Source organism: Erinaceus europaeus, chromosome 14 (assembly GCF_950295315.1).
Source record: "Erinaceus europaeus chromosome 14, mEriEur2.1, whole genome shotgun sequence".
Lineage (NCBI taxonomy): Eukaryota > Metazoa > Chordata > Mammalia > Eulipotyphla > Erinaceidae > Erinaceus > Erinaceus europaeus.
The window spans coordinates 78,109,773-78,126,276 of record NC_080175.1 but is presented as its reverse complement, the minus strand read 5'-3'; the positions used below and the strand labels follow the sequence as shown (position 1 = coordinate 78,126,276).

The following is a 16,504-nucleotide window of genomic DNA, read 5'->3' as shown; positions in this document are numbered from 1 at the left end:
GGACCTTCCATATGACCCAATAATTCCTCTCCTGGGGTTATACCCCAAGGACTCCATAACACCCAACCAAAAAGAGGTCTGTACTCCTATGTTCATAGCAGCACAATTCATAATAGCTAAAACCTGGAAGCAACCCAGGTGCCCAACACCAGATGAGTGGCTGAGAAAGCTGTGGTATATATACACAATGGAATACTGCGCAGCTATCAAGAACAATGAACCCACCTTCTCTGACCCATCTTGGACAGAGCTAGAAGGAATTATGTTAAGTGAACTAAGTCAGAAAGATAAAGATGAGTATGGGATGATCCCACTCATCAACAGAAGCTGACTAAGAAGATCTGAAAGGGAAACTAAAAGCAGGACCTGATCAAATTGTAAGTAGGGCACCAAAGTAAAAACCCAGTGGTGAGGGGTAGGCATGTAGCTTCCTGGGCCAGTGGGGGGTGGGAGTGGGCGGGAGGGATGGGTCACAGTCCTTTGGTGGTGGGAATGGTGTTTATGTACACTCCTAGCAAAATGTAGACATATAAATCAGTAGCTAATTAATATGAGAGGGGGAAATCAACTGTATGTCTCAAAGTTTCTCAAAACACAAACTGAATCTTTTTAATATATAGGCTGTGTATTTGATATGCGGACTCTCTCAAAAGCCTAGACCAAGTAGATTAGAAGCATCCAATAGCACAGCTATATACAAGATACTGGGTACTGTCCAGCAAACCATAACAAAGGGACTTTTCAAAGTTAACCCAATTAACAAATAATGTGATGATAATATTAACTATTGATTGTCTTTTTGAACCCTAAGACAGCAGGAACCTCACATCTTCACTATAGAGCCCCTACTTCCCCCAGTCCTGGAACCCTTGGATAGGGCCCACTTTCCCGTATGCATCTCCCAATCCAAACCAAATAACACTGCATCTGCCGATCACAACCTAACCAAAGCAACGATTGCTACCTCAACATGCTTCACCTCAGAATGTATCCAGAGACTTCACGTGTGGAATGACAACCCTTCAGCTTCATTACTCGGGTGAGACCTTTCCTTTAATAGTACACTCTAATTTCATCTCAGGTAGTTCACTTTCTAACAAAGTCCCATAACCTAGATATACACCAGTTTCTATGAGAGAGAGCTTATGTGCACACGTATCCATAAACTACTGCAAAATATATACCTGAAAGCAGGACTACACTAGAGTTTGCAGTGAGTACCTCCCTAACACTTCCTCTCCACTATTCCAAGCTTGGGATCCATGATTGCTCAACAAATTGTTTGGCTTCATATGTTAACTCTCTTTTCAATCACCAGGTTCCAGATGCCACCAGGATGCTGGCTAGGCCTCCCTGGATTGAAGACCCCACCAAAGTGTCCTGGAGCTCAGCTTCCCCAGAGTCACACCCTACTAGGGAAAGAGAGAGGCAGACTGGGGGTATGGACCGACCAGTCAACGCCCATGTTCAGTGGGGAAGCAATTACAGAAGCCAGACCTTCTACCTTCTGCACCCCTCAACGACCCTGGGTCCATGCTCCCAGAGGGATAGAGAATGGGAAAGCTACCATGGGAGGGGTTGGGTTATGGGGATTGGGTGTTGGGAATTGTGTGGAGTTGTACCCCTCCTACCTTATGCTTTTGTTCACTAATCCTTTCTTAAATAAAAAATTTAAAAAAAAAAAAAAGAAAATTGATTTAATTTAATCATATACTGCGTCTCATAATGGATAACATTTTCAAAGTTCAATTAGGACACAATAAAGGTCTTACTTCTTTTTTATTAGTGATTAATGTTGATTTACAAATTACGAAGTAACAGGAGTACAATTCCACACTGTCCCCACCACCAGAGTTCTGTGTACCCATTCCCTCCACTGGAAACAGCAGTAGTTCACCTAAAGGTCACAGGTATGGGTTAACTATTAATTCTGTAACTATATTTATATATATATATTTGCCCTTTTTTTCTATGTTCTTGCCTTTTTCTTCCTAAGTCACACCTATACACCTATTGCTACTTCCAAATGTCCTTTCTTTTTTTTTTTCCTTTTCTCTCTCTTGGGTCTTGATGGAATTAGAGTTCGGAGTCCTCTGGTCATATTCCCTTAACATTTCTCCCCCTTTGGGGGAGATCTTACTTCTAATACCTAAAAATGTCAACTTGAAAATGGCCAGGTTTGAGGATCTACAGAAAATCTTGGTCACTTCTTTTTCCTCTACAAACCTGTCACTCCCAACTACAGAGAACCACTGCTGCCCAAACATTTCTTCGCCACCCCATTCTCTAATCCTACCCTTCTCTCAGACAGACTGAAGAAGGTAGGACTGGGAAAGAGAAGATACAGGCAAAGCTGGTCTACAGCTAATTCTTTTTCACACAGCTAAACTCAGAGGAATGCCTCATGAGGTTCCAATCCTGACCCTAGTGTTACTTACTGATTTTGATAAGGTACATATTCTGAATTGTTCTCTTTACTTCACAAAAGCAAAATGTACAGGATCTTTACTTTCGACTTTAGTTAAGACGATTTAGCTAGGCTTAAAATAACCATTTCAGTAATCAGGGAGTAAGCCTTTCGAACCCTGGATCTGGAAATAGACTGTCTGAAGTTTAACTCCTAAGTCAACAATCTCCCTGGGCAAAGAATGGCAAAAACAAAAATATGAAAGAGATGACAGTTAAAGAAAAGAAAATTGCAAAATATAAAGAGCAAAGAGATAATCTTAAAGACAGTATGAGAGACTACCAAGTGATGACAATTAGATCAAAAGCATATTTACATCAGCAATATTCAAAGTCAGAAAGCAGTAGAATACTATTTTACAAGTGCTGAGGAAAAATAATTGCTCGTCTAGTATTGTGTGCTGCTTAAATGAACATTCAATAATTATGAAATAAAACATTTAAAGACATAAAACCCAGAGGCTTATACCCAGAAGCCCTTGTTTTAAAGTGTCACAGCTGAAGGATGCATTTCAGCAAGAGGAAAATAATCCATAGTGAAAATGGGTGTGTATACAAGAAACAATGTGAGTAGAAGAAATAACTAAATCCTTGTAGCAAAGCAAAGTGAGTAACTTAAAAAGTGAGAAATGGGGCTGACAAAATAGCTCATCTGGATAGTGCATTGCTTTGCCACACAAGTGACCCAGGTTTGAGCCTGGCCCCCGCAGCGCTGAAGGAAGTTTTGCTGCGGTGGTTGTTTTTACTCTGCTCACCATATCAATCAATCAATCAATCTATCTACCTATCTCAAAAAATTAACCTAGAGTGGTGAAGTCTTGTGACCAAAATAAATAAATAAAATAAAACCAGAAATGTTTTTACTTTAAGAAGCAACACACCTACAATACACACTATCAGAGAAATATCTGCAAAATGCATACCTGATAAGGGTCTTATAACCAAAATATTAAAAAAATAACTAAAAAATCTAAAACTAATGAGCAAAGGTGTTTATATAGGTGTTCCACAGAAACAATGGATATAAATATCTAATAGGGAAGTAGAGGATGTTTGAAATAGCCACTAAGAACATCAAAATCACAATGAGGTACCATTCACACCCACTGCAAAGACGATAATCAGAAAGACAAGTGAGGACAAATATATGAAGACTCTGGAGCCCTGATACATTGGCAATTACTAACAAAATTCAAAACAGTTACCACATCACTCAGTAATTCCACTCCTTAGATAGGTATGCATCCAGAAGAAATGAAAATATACATCTACCCCAAAACTGCACATTATCAGGGGCCGGGTGGTGGCGCACCTGGTTAAGAGCACACATTAGAGTGCACAAACACCCTGGTTCAAGCCCCTGGTCCCCACCTGCAAGCAGAAAGCTTCACAAGTGGTCAAGCAGGGCTGCAGGTGTCTCCCTGTCTCGTTCTTTCTCTATCTCCCCCCTCACTTTCTGTCTCTAATAAAAAAATTATATATATATACATATATATATTGCACATTATCAAAACATTCTTTTTAATTTTTTTTTGAAATTTTATTTATTTTTCCCTTTTGTTGCCCTTGTTGTCGTTGTAGTTATTATTGTTGTTGTTACTCATGCTGTAGTTGTTAGATAGGACAGAGAGAAATGGAGACAGGAGGGGAAGACAGAGAGGGGGAGAGAAAGATAGACACCTGCAGACCTGCTTCACCGCCTGTGAAGCGACTCCCATGCAAGTGGGGAGCCGGGGGCTCGAACCCGCCAGTCCTTGTGCTTTGGGCCGCGTGAGCTTAACCCACTGCACTACTGCCCGACTCCCACATTCTTTCTTTTTTAAAAACTGTAACCAGGGATATCTCTGGAGCTTGGTGCCTGCATGATGAATACACCACAGTGGTCATTACATTTTTTTTTTTTTTTTAACCAGAGCGCTGCTCAGCTCTGGCTTATAGTGGTGTGGGGGATTGAACCTGGGACTTTGTAGCCTCAGGCATGAGAGTCTCTTTTTGCATAACCATTATGCTATCTTCCCTCTGCCCCATTTCTTTTTAACAGACAGTGAAATTGAGGGAAGGACACACAACGTATTGTTTCTTATTTTATTTTTCTTATATTGAACAGAACAGAGAGTTGAGCGGGAAGGAGGAGAAAAGACAAAGAGAAACCTGCAGACCTGCTTCACCACATTCCCCCTGCAGGTGGGGACTGGGGGCTTGAACCCAGGTCCTTGAATATGGTAATATCTGTGCTCAACCAAGTGTGCCAACATCCTGTCCCTTCAAGCACTATTTCTTTCCCTTTCTTTCTTTCTTTCTTTCTTTCTTTCTTTCTTTCTTTCTTTCTTTCTTTTTTTTTTGTCTCCAGAGTCATCCCTGTACTAGGGCTCGGTGCCTGCACTATGAATCTACTATTCCTGGCAGCCATTTTGGATAGGACAGAGTGAAGTTGATAGAGGTGGGGAAGATAGGGAGAAAGATATATACCTGTAGACTTGCTTCACCACTTACAAAGTGACCCCCCTGCAGGTGGGGAACCAAGGGACTCGAACTGGGCTCTTTGTGCAAATCCTTGCTTTCGCACTATGTGCGCTTAACCCAGTGCGCCACTGCCTGGCACCCCCTCAAAGCATTATTTCTAATAGCCAAAAAATGTGGGAATTAAATGACCATTAACTGATGAATGGTGTACCCGTAGACAGAATATTTGGCAGAAAAGAGAGAAAAATGATGTTCTGATGCATGCTATCAAATAGATGAAAATTATGCTAGATGGAAAAAAAACCAGTAATAATATACCACATATATTTATATTAAATTCCCAGAAATGGTCAAGTCTACAGAGAAAGTAAGTAGACTAGTAATTGATTCGTGCTGGGAGCTAAGTGTTTAAGGAAATGGAAAGAATGAATGGTAAGAGAGTCCCTGACAGGAGATATGAAATAATCTAAAACTAGCGCGATGGCAGCTGCGCAACTCAATGACTACACTAACAAAGCTAAACTATACACTTCGAATGGCTAAAGTGTAAGATAAGATGATATTTCAATAAAGCCGGTAAGAGAAAAAGAATATGTATGTATTAGTAAAGTGGAAGGTGAGAAGTGGAATGTCACTGGTAGGATCCTCTAAAATACATGTTATTTGTGGGCAGACAGAGACAGTATGTGAGCAGAACTACCAAGTTTAGGGTAAAAGTAGAATCCATGCCTTCTATCTAATCAAGGGGAAAACAGGAATAGAAGAAAGGCAACAAAGTCAATGCTAAGTCAGTCAGAATCCTAGAAAGGTTTCCCACAGAATCAGATGAGCTGATTATAAAAACCATAAGGGAGAGCCGAGACCAGTGGCGTGTGGGGAGTGAATGGGGGGGGGGAGGGTGCCGCCAGGCCAGAAGATAAGGCTTATGATGAACATGCTGACCTACAACAGGGCATTGTTGTGGTATCAAAATGTCAACAGATGAATGAAACAGAACAGAGAACTTAAAGAGAACTAATCATAGGAAAGCAAATGCTGGTTTGTGACAGAAGGCAAGTAACAGATCAAGTAACGGAGGAAGATAGCTCAGTCAGTAAACATCACTGAGACCAGTAACTTTCCATCTGGGAAAAAATAAGTTCTTTAGTTTATGGTATGTAAGAAAATTGCTTAAACATATTAAAGACTTAAATGTTGAAAAACTAAATTTCAAGAAATCTGAGGAACCACTAGAAAAATAACTGTATAAGAAAGGTATCTCATGGCAACAAAAAGGAAAATAAATATAAAAAAAAATTAAAAAAAAAAGAAAGGTATCTCTACACATTTAATAAGAAGCAAAAGTCGTCTGACCAATACATTTACCTACAGATAAATTTTTAATTTCTGCATCAAAGATATACCATTGGGGCTGAGCGGTGGTGCACCTGCTTAAGCACATGCTACAATGTGCAAGGACCCAGGTTTGATGCCCTGGTCCCCACCTGCAGGGGTAAAGCTTCATGAGTGGTGAAGCAGGGCTATAGGTGTATTTCTGTCTCTCTATCTCCCCTTCCCTCTCAATTTCTGGCTGTCCCTATCCAATAAATAAATAAAGATAATAAAAAAATTTAAAAATACATACCAGTAGCAAAGTTAAATACAAGAGCTACACTGGAAGGCAGTATATATGATATAAGCAACAAAAAATGAGCATCCAGACCACAGAAGGAAAAAACAGGTACTCAGTGGAAAAGTGAGTAACGTACTTATACAAATGAAGTAAAGAACAACGGAACCTCACTAACAGTCAGAAAAATGCAGAGGAGAACAAAACGCTGCACAAATCACACTTATCAGATAGGTAACACTTTGCAAATCTGCTAGCACAAAATACCGATCAAGATGTAAGGAAAGGGGAACTCTGATGTTCTGGAAAATAATTTGGCAATATCCAGTAACGATCATAATGGGAACATCCCATGACCCAGCAACTGCACTTCGAACTATTTCAATTAAAAAAAAACAACAAAACATAAAAAGTAGTTACTGCAATACTTTCCATAATAGAAAAAAAAAAAAAAAGATGGCAACAATCCATATACGCACTAGGGAAGAAGAAGCATGGGACGCCCAGCCAGGTCCAGGGTTGCCTGTTTTGGAAGCTGCAAGCCTAACAACATACTCTCACAGAGCAGGTGTTCAGAAAATGTTTGAGCAAATCAACAAACAAGAACAAAATGTTGTTATCTAAACAGTGAATGCAGAGTTGAGAAATGGCTTTTGTTATATGGTAAAACAAAACAGACAGAAATCCATGCCTTCATAAGGCAGATCCAGGAAGTATGGAAATAATGTTGAACACTAAACAGTGAAAAGTACTACGGAAGAAGAAAGCAGGGAAAGTGGACAAAGTAGTATTATGTAGAATTGTAACATTTGGATAAAGAATTGAAGCGAGTGAAGGAGTCAACAGAAAACCTGGGAGAAGAAAATTCCAGGCAGCGATTACAACCAGGACCCAGATTCTGATATACTGGCACTCCAGATGAACTACAGAGGCCAATGAGTACAACACAGAGCAGGGACAAGTGATGGGAGGACAAGCAAGTGGCTTTTATTCTGAGTAAGAAGCTCAACAGGGAATTATATTAAAAAGAAAAAAAAAAAAAGCTTGTGCCTTTTTACAACAAGATTCTTTAGGGGGCTGGGTGGTAGTGCAGTGGGTTAAGCGCAAGGACCGGTGTAAGGCCCCAGGTTTGAGCCCCTGGCTCCCCACCGGTGGGGGGTGGCCTCATAAGCGGTGAAGCAGGTCTGCAGGTGTCTGTCTTTCTCTCCCCCTCTATTTCACTCTGTCTTATCCAACAGCAGCAACAATAATAACTAGGGCAACAAAAATGGAAAAAAGATGGCCTCCAGGAGCAGTAGGTTCGTGGTGCAGGCACTGAGCCCCTGCGATAACTTTGGAGGTCAAAAACAAAACAAACAAAAAAGATTCTTTCTAAATGTTATTATTAATCAGAAATTGAGATATAAAGAGGGAGAGAGAAAGAGAGACACCTGCAGCACTGCTTCAGCACCTGTGAAGCGTCCCTCCTGCAGGTGGGGACCAGGGGCATGCCGGCTGGAACATGTGCACTGTACTGTGTGTGCTACCACTTGAAGGGAGAAAAAGGATATTTATGACAATAATGACAACTAGAGAGTTATTGGGAGGACCTGGACCAAGTTGCTACTTCAGTCCTGTTGGGGTGCTTGGGACTCCTCTATAACTTCAGCAAATGAAAATTTGGAGACATATATATATATATATATATATATATATATATATATATGTCTCTGTGCATATATACACATATATCAAAGATTTACACTCTAAAACATTAACTCCTGAGATTAAATCCTACCCCGAGGGGCTGGGTGGAGGTGCACCTGGTAGAGCACACCTTTTACAATGATAAGGACCTGGGCACAAGCCCCCAGTGGGCACCTGTAGGGGGATGTTTCACGAGCAATGAAGCAGTGCTACAGGTTCTCTCCTCTCTCCCTATCTGCCCTTTCCCTCTCAATTTCTCCGTCTCTATCCAAAAAATACACATATCACTTACTTAGTTACACTAAAATGATAAGGTCTGTGCTTCCTTGTTCCTTAACAGAAGCACACCCAAACTGATGCTTACATAAATTATACTTAATTATTCATTTATTCAACTAACACTCGGTGGTGAATACAGTAGGCGAGCCCTTGTCTTGAATGCAAGGAATGTAGAGAGGAAAAAGATAACACCCCACCCGAGGATATTTATAATCTAGTGAATGAGTTCTCTGGACTTAGGTAATGTGCAGTATAAATGGGAGCCCACCTCCAATGTTATACAGCAGTGCTAGCAGAAATCCAACATGAGCCAAAAAATGCAAGCCACAGAGGTAATTTAAAGATTTTAGCTATACTTTTTTTAAAGGGAAAAAAAAACACCACAAGTAAAATTAATTACAATCATTTTGTTTGAGTTTTAAGACTCAAAATATCATTTCAACATGCAGCCAGTGTAAATAAATGAGATGTTTTGCATTTTCCAATGGTTCTGAAAATTCCCTATTTTGTTTTTTTCAGTGGAGGTTAAGATTGACTTACATCACTGCATGTTTCAGGAGTGCCTTTTCACACCTCTCCAAAAGTAAACTGTCGCTACACCCATCACCAAAGTGTCAATATCTTTCTGCATGCTCTATGGAACCCCCTCCACTCTCACCATCTGGCAGCTTCATCTCCAGGACCCAAAGCTTAGCTGTGAATTCTGAAAAACTGTGTTTTATACTTTAGAATAATCTCAATCCAAGCTAGTGACTTTCAAATGTACCAGACAGCATAGTTAGGCAGGATAAACATCTTTTTTTAACTTAAAAGGATTTGATAGTTACAGGTAGAGGACAGAAATCAAATAGCAGAGGGAGGCTTAGTTAAAGAGAATGAGAACAGACCTAGTAAAGATAACACTGATGGGGAGCATGGAAAACATTACGAGAAAACAGGATTATGGGCCGGGGAATAAATCAGCCTGTTAAAGCACAGAATCCACATGCCTGAGGATGAAAGCGCAGCACTGGATACAAGTGGACTAATTGGTTTACAACAGAGGACAGTCACACCCTCCTTTTGGACAGGAGAGAAGGGAAAAGCACTGATATATCGAAATTTGACAGGAGTGTATGAGTGACAGAAGAAGAAACTGACAGAGTTTAGGTAAAACATTTCTCATTTTTCTCAATCAGACCACAGTCTTACCGATCTTCGACTCTTCCAATATACACTTGGAGGGATAATTATTTGTGGAACTATTTATGAAGTAGTTCTATAGCATGACATAATAAGCTGTATTTTTTCTAAGTTATAGTGGCTTTTTAAAGATTCATTTTTTTTTTTAGGGCTGGGGTGACAGCATAATGGCTATGCAAGACTTTCCTGCCTGAGGTCCTGAGGTTCCAGGTTCAGTTCCCAGCACCGTCGTAAGCCAGTGCTCTGGCCTATCATCTGTCTCTGTCTTCCTCTCTCTCTCTAGATATATATTTCATCAAATGAATAAATTACATACACATGTAATTTGATTTTTATTGAGAGAGAACCAGAGCATTATTCTGGCACATGCATGGTTGGGGACAGAATGCAGATGTCATGCCTAAGGGAGGGCCCAACTCTGTATGCTCTATGCCACTTCCTGGGCCAGTTACACCATAACAATTTTCTAGCTTTCTTCCGGCTTGGTCTCTGCTGAATTTTCTCACATCATCTCTAAATGCAGAATTGATATGACAGATGTACTCTCTCTTATCCCACTTAATCACCCTTTTTGTAGCAACTTGGCACCAATGTTTATCTCAAGCCCTGTGTGAGACACTAAACATAACTAAGACTCTCATGAACCTATATTTTACATCCCTGAAATCCAGCATATTTTAATGTGTGCATATAATAAGTGCTTTGAAATTATAAAATAACATGGCCCTGCAAAGAAATACTACATGTCAACTAAAAGACTTTCATCCAAAAGTCTGAATAACTGCCAGGGAACAGACAGAGCATAGGGATTTGCATGACCAAGACTCCAGGTTTGGTCCCTAAATTACATCCAATAGACTTTTTCTTTTTTTAATTAAATACTTAAAATTTTTTTTATTATCTTTATGTATTGGATAGAGACAGTCAGAAATCAAGAGGTAGGCAGAGAGACAGAGAGACACCTGCAGCCCTGCTTCACCACTCATGAAGCTTCCTCCCCTGCAGGTGGGGGCCAGCAGCTTGAACCCAGGTCCTCAAATGTGTGCACTTAACGAGATGCACCACTACCTGGATCCCATCCAATAGAATTTTCTATGATAATATGTTCTACTCTGGCCTGTCCAGCAGTTAGTTACCACATTAATATTTAACTTGTTAGAATTTTCATTTCCAATAGACACTGTGGCTAACAGATGCAATTCAAATCTAAATATTAGAATACAATGAGCCTCAAGTGACATTTTCACTATTGTAATCAAGGTACCCTATTTCTAAAGAGTTAATACACACAAAAAGTGGCTAGCAATGAATAGTACTAATTATACCAGAAGGATATAAGAAACATTTCTTAGTGAAAATAACTTCAGCACTGGGAGCCAAAATAAAGCACAAGAAAAAGAAAAGGGTAGTCCAGTCTTTTCTTTCCACTCTACTCCTTTACAACAAAAAACCACCTTTTTGACAGACAGCTGTTTCTTTTTCTTATCATGTGAAAATACTTTGTTTGGATAGGGTGGTACATTTTTAGGACAAAAGTTACAAGAGGTGTTTTTTAATAAGGTGATAATTTTTTTTTTAGCAACAGATGTTGCTGAAAATCAGGATTGCTTTGATGAATAGCATGTATTTTTATAATGAAAAAAAAACTGTCCCTGTGATTTATTAATTTCTTCCCTCCCTTTATCTGAATTTTTTAAGTGGACCTATTGGCAAAAGAATTAATGGCACAATCCATGAAGCAAATGGATGTAAAATTGAAAATAAAATTTCAGTTGAGTAATTCCTGGTGTAGTAATTAGATCAACACCATGTGACTAGGAAGAGTAAAATATATTTTCATTACTCTGTGTATCCACTACCCGGAATGCATAATTTATGTGACTATACAAACCTTAATCAGAGATCCAAAGTTCTACACTGGAGTAGGTCTGATTACTGATAACTTAAAAAGAAAACTTGTGAGGTTAGCAAGTAAATGTCAGAGACAGCATGTTTTATGCATACAGCTTGTTCAACTAGTTCCCTCACCCCACTAGGTATGTTAATTACATAATTCCTTGCCCTTCCTTCTAGTTGATGCTCATTCTAAATCTTTTTAAGAAACAGTACCAGACTGACTTGAAGATGAGAGTGGTTATACAACCAGGCTAACGAAAAAAAAAAAAAAATAAAATTTAAAAATCCCTTAACACAGAGACACCTCTACTAGAAAAGCTTTCAGAGAGGAAGCAACTTTGGGGTGATCTTTCTAACACGAAAAAACACTATCCGGGGAAATAAGCCTGACTGGACCACTGGCAAACTAGCAGCATGAGATCAGACCTGTAACAATTCCTTCCAGGGTCGAGTTGCCGCGCGAACGAAGCTTGTTGCAAGAATGCCAAAGTATTACAACAATATGGTACTGGAATGACATCATTAGCTTGGTTCCCTAATCAGGCAGATTATCTGCGGTATCTGATTTTACAGGTAGCTTTAAAAAAAAACAAAAACCCAGCATTTGTAGGCAGTTCTAGCTTATTATTATTATTATTATTATCTATCAATAGAGGGAGGGAGATGCACAACGAGTTAACCGAAGGCTGGCTCTACAGCACCGCTCTTTTCTTGATCTTCATATTACAGCACTATTCCAAAACACGGGGGGGAAGAGCGGTACGTGGGTTTTCGGCCCACAGAGACCTCTTCTGCTGCGGTCAGATCCACCTCTGCCCACTAGTAAATGAAAACTCGCCGCACTGTGCGGGGCGCCCTGTAATGAGCGCGACTTGTAGAGAGACTGCGGGGTCAGCACCCCCAGCTCAGCCCCGCACCCGCACCCGCACCCCGGGGAGAGCCGCTGCCCCGCACACAGGTGCAATTCCCGCCCTACTTGTCCCCGCGGCCTCGGCGCTGGGTTTTCTGGGCTGCAGTTGCCAAGAGGCAGGAATGATTTCTCTCTTTCTTTCTTCCTCTCTCTCTCCTTCTCTCTCTCTCTCTCTGAACAAATTCTCAGAAAGGCGGCGCTTTTGCTTTGCCGGAAATCACTCTTTTTCTAAGATCGCTCTCTCTCTCTTAAAACAGATGTTCCAGCACAACTGGCACCTCAACCACCGTTTCCCAGCCCGTCCCGAGCGCCCCGCCTGGAGGAGGGCGGACGCCGTGGCTCCAGGTCCAGGTTGCAAAGTTCCCCCCGGGGCGGGGAGACACACGCAGCCCCCCTCAGCTGCCCTGCTCTGGACGCCCCCAGACCCTGGGGACCACGGCCTGCGTCCAGGTGGCTGAGCACCCCCCACTCTCCGTCCCTCCCGGAAGCGCGACATTCTCTGGGGGGCAAACAAATCGGGGGCCGCGGGAGAAGAGCCCTGTCCACCCCCAGCCCCCGATTCCTTTCCCTCCAACGCGCCCCAAATGGCCAGAGGCGTGGAGGACACACGGGCGCGCCTCCTCAGGGGGGACCCCGCAGGCAGGCACCTCAGTCACCGGCGAGCGCGGGCCAGACGCGGCCGCCCCTCCGCGCAGCCCCGCCGGGACCGGGGCCGGGGCCCGGGCGCGCTTCCTCCGCTGCGGCCTAGCCCGGCCCGGCGCCCCGGCCTCGCGCGCGGCTCGGCACCCGGGTCCTGCCCCGCCGCCCGGCCCGCGAGCCCACGCGGCGACCGCGGCGTCCCGAAGGCGGAGGCACCTACCAGCTGCTGCCGCACCCAGCGCCACATGCCCCCGCCGGTGCCGTCTCGGTCCCGCGGCGGGGCCGGGAGCCCAGGGGCTGCAGGTGGAGGCCGCCGGGCAGCGGGGGAAGCCGAGAGCCCTCGGGCTGAAATTCCGCTCGCCGCCGCCGCAGCCGCCACCTCACTCCCCGCGCCGGGTCCCCATGGCGCCGCGCCGGCCTGGAGGTCCTACAGGCGCGGCCCCGGCGCCGCCCCCGCCAGGCGCAGCTCAGCCCGCCGCCGCGCCGCGGCCACCTTCATTATTGACCGTTGTCACCCGGAGCGCCGCCGCCACCCGCCCGGCCCGGCCCGGCCCCCCCGGCCCCACCCGGGCCCGCCCCCGGCGCCCGGCCCGGCCCTCCCCGGCCCGGAAGTGACGACGCGGGTGGCCCGGAGTCCGGGGCCCGGCGGGCGGGGTTGCTCGGGCCCCCGGGCTGCGTGCAGAGGGGGCGGGGGGCACCTGGGTGTCTGTCCCTCTGTCACAGTGCACAGGAATCTGTAGTCTCCCGCCGGCTCCTGGGTTTCTGCCTCCTGTTGCAGATCGGGTTCTGGCTCGCTGCCTTCTTGGGGTCCCCCCCAGCACGCACACCCCGTGTCTGGAGTGCTGTTCCTCTCCCGAGGTCTTGGGTTCAGGATCAATGACAGTCTGACAGCCTTTGTCGCCCTGTGTCACATAACCACCATCACCCCCCCCCCAACCCCCTTAGCAAACAGCTGGGCCCAGTCTAAGGGAGCTCTTGGCCGGAGCTGGGGGTTGGAGGGTCCTCCTCACTCTTCTTAAGTAATTTTTTTCTCCTCCCCATCCCCCAAAGGCATTGCAATTTCCCTGTGCCTGTTGCAGCCTAGGCAAGTCTTTTCCCGAGGATTTGCCTCGCTGTAGTAAATTGCACAGGCTAAGTAAAAAATATAAATATATATATATTAAAAGACTGCAATCAAAAGCACCCTAGGAGAAACGTATCCCTAGGTCAGATAAGAGTAGGAATAAATAGAGGTAAGAAGGAATGTTTTAAAACTAAGCTTTGACTTGTTTGTGTATGTGTTCTGTGTACGTACTGTGTGCAGTGTTTTTCCTGAATCAGAGCACAGTTTCAACGAGGTAGGGTTTAAAAAAAAAAAAAGCCAGAAGCAAAAAAATAAATCTAAATGAGATGAGCATGACTAGACAAGTTGTCCCATACACACACAGCCTTAGTTTCGATAGATATTTCTTGTTTTATAGTAAAGTTATCTAATACTACAAAGAGACCTTTCTATTAGGGGCATTTATGTTCTATAAAACCAGCAGTGAACTGTTGTGTTATGAATAAATCAACAACTACATACAACAGCTAAGCATTTCATGAGGAAAAGTACCCTTTCTGAGACAAGACATTAAGATGAACATACTCATTTGTTCTGTGATAGAACATTCCCACCATTCATAGAGCCCATGTGTGTCCCAGAACTTGCACAAGCTCATTCACTGCCTGGTTTAGTTTAAACTTCACTCCTTTGAAGTAGATGTTAAGGTGAACCCCACCTCTATAGATGGAGTTTATAATCTAGCTGGAAAGAGAAATTGCAGAGAGGAATCTGTAAAATAGCAATTCATGTCAGCATAGAATCAAGCCCTGAAGAACTATTTGGGTAAACCTCACTAAGTTTGGAAAATGTATGTGGGCAATCCAAATTAGGGAGTGTTTAGTAGTAAGAAGCTGAATTTAAATTGAAGTTGAAATGGAGGATGAAAATGGGAAGCAAAGGCTTTCCAACTGGATGAACTACAGAAATACTTGCAACAGTGAAGAAAGCTCAAGATGTGTTTTGATGTTCAACGAGTAGTTTCGAGCAAATCTGAGTTGGAGTTGAGTGAGTAAAAGAAAGCACAGTTTGGGTGTGAGTTTTTGCCTAGTAATTTAGGAGAAGTGGGCGATGCCTGGAATTGTCTGAACAAGGAAATGGGAGGATGAAATCAGAGTGTTATACCACTGATACGTTATGTGATTGGTTGGATCAAGAAAAAAGGTCAGATGGGAACTCATTGCTGGAGTGAAACATTGAATTGAAAAGTACTGGATTCTTGACAGCCAGAAGTAAGGCTTCTTATAGGAGGTCATGCTGTGGTGACAGACAAGGAAACCTGAAATTGTGTGTCACCTTCCAAGTGAGGTGACAGACTTGCCAGGACACTATGTTATGAGCATCACATACCAGTCACCTAGTTAATGCTGAGCTGGGTTCTTTTCGTTGAAGAAACCTGTTAATATAATTCTGGTCTATTCCTACTTGTGAGGTGTGTTCATTCCCAAGAGGAAAACATATCCTAGCTTGGTATAAATGGGCTTCCTGAGTGAGTGCAACAAAGAGAAGACAAAGAGGGCTGTTGTTTCCAGATCTGAATGTATTAGACTATCAATGTCAACAGAAAGAACAAACTGTCAACTTATTAAAGTTAAGATTGCTAGACTAATTTTGGTACTTATAAGGTACTCAATAAGTATTTGTTAAATAAATTAGTAAGTTAATAGTCATGACTGAACAAGTAGGGAGAAATGCCTAGTTCAAGAGTATTGAAGTGATGTAAAATAACTTGCCAAATAACTTCAGATCCTAAGCTGTAAGGCCAGTGGTCACCTTTCTTGGGATTCCTGGCAGTCTGCTACCTCAGAAGTCTTTAAGAATTCAGTTGATTTGGAGAACCTTGCCTCTTGACAATCCATTATCTGAGTTTCAATATAGCAATGAAACTACTCTGTCTCACTTTTTTTAATGATCAATTTTTATTTTCTTATTTATTTATTTATTGCCTCCAGGGTTATTGCTGTGGCTCAGTGCCTGCACCATGAATCCACTGCTCCTGGAGGCCATTCCCCCCCCTTTTGTTGCCCTTATTGTTTTAGCCTTGTTGTGGTTATTATTATTATTGTTGTTGATGTCATTGTTGGATAGGACAGAGTGAAATGGAGAGAGGAGGGGTGACAGAGAGGGGGAGAGAATGATAGACACCTGCAGACCTGCTTCATTGCCTGTGAGGCGACTTCCCAGCAAGTGGGGAGCCAGGCTCGAACCAGAATCCTTTTGCTGGTCCTTGCGCTTTGTGCCACGTGCGCTTAACCCGCTGCGCTACCACCCGACTCCCTCAATTTTTATTTTC

The 16,504-nt window shown here is 43.0% G+C and overlaps 1 protein-coding gene across 13 annotated transcripts in view; it reads right to left on the bottom strand.

Annotated features, from left to right (window-relative positions):
* Positions 1-13,707, bottom strand: part of ATP11B (ATPase phospholipid transporting 11B (putative)) — a 100,707-nt gene extending 87,000 nt beyond the window's left edge. For all 13 annotated transcript variants that reach the window (XR_009544747.1, XR_009544748.1, XR_009544750.1 and 10 more), the window contains exon 1: positions 13,351-13,707. Coding sequence is in view for 10 of the 13 variants with exons in the window: in XM_060172031.1 (XP_060028014.1) it covers positions 13,351-13,377 (27 nt within the window). In the remaining 3 variants the exon portion in view is untranslated. The remainder of the gene's footprint in view (positions 1-13,350) is intronic.
* Between the last annotated feature and the right edge of the window lie 2,797 nt (positions 13,708-16,504).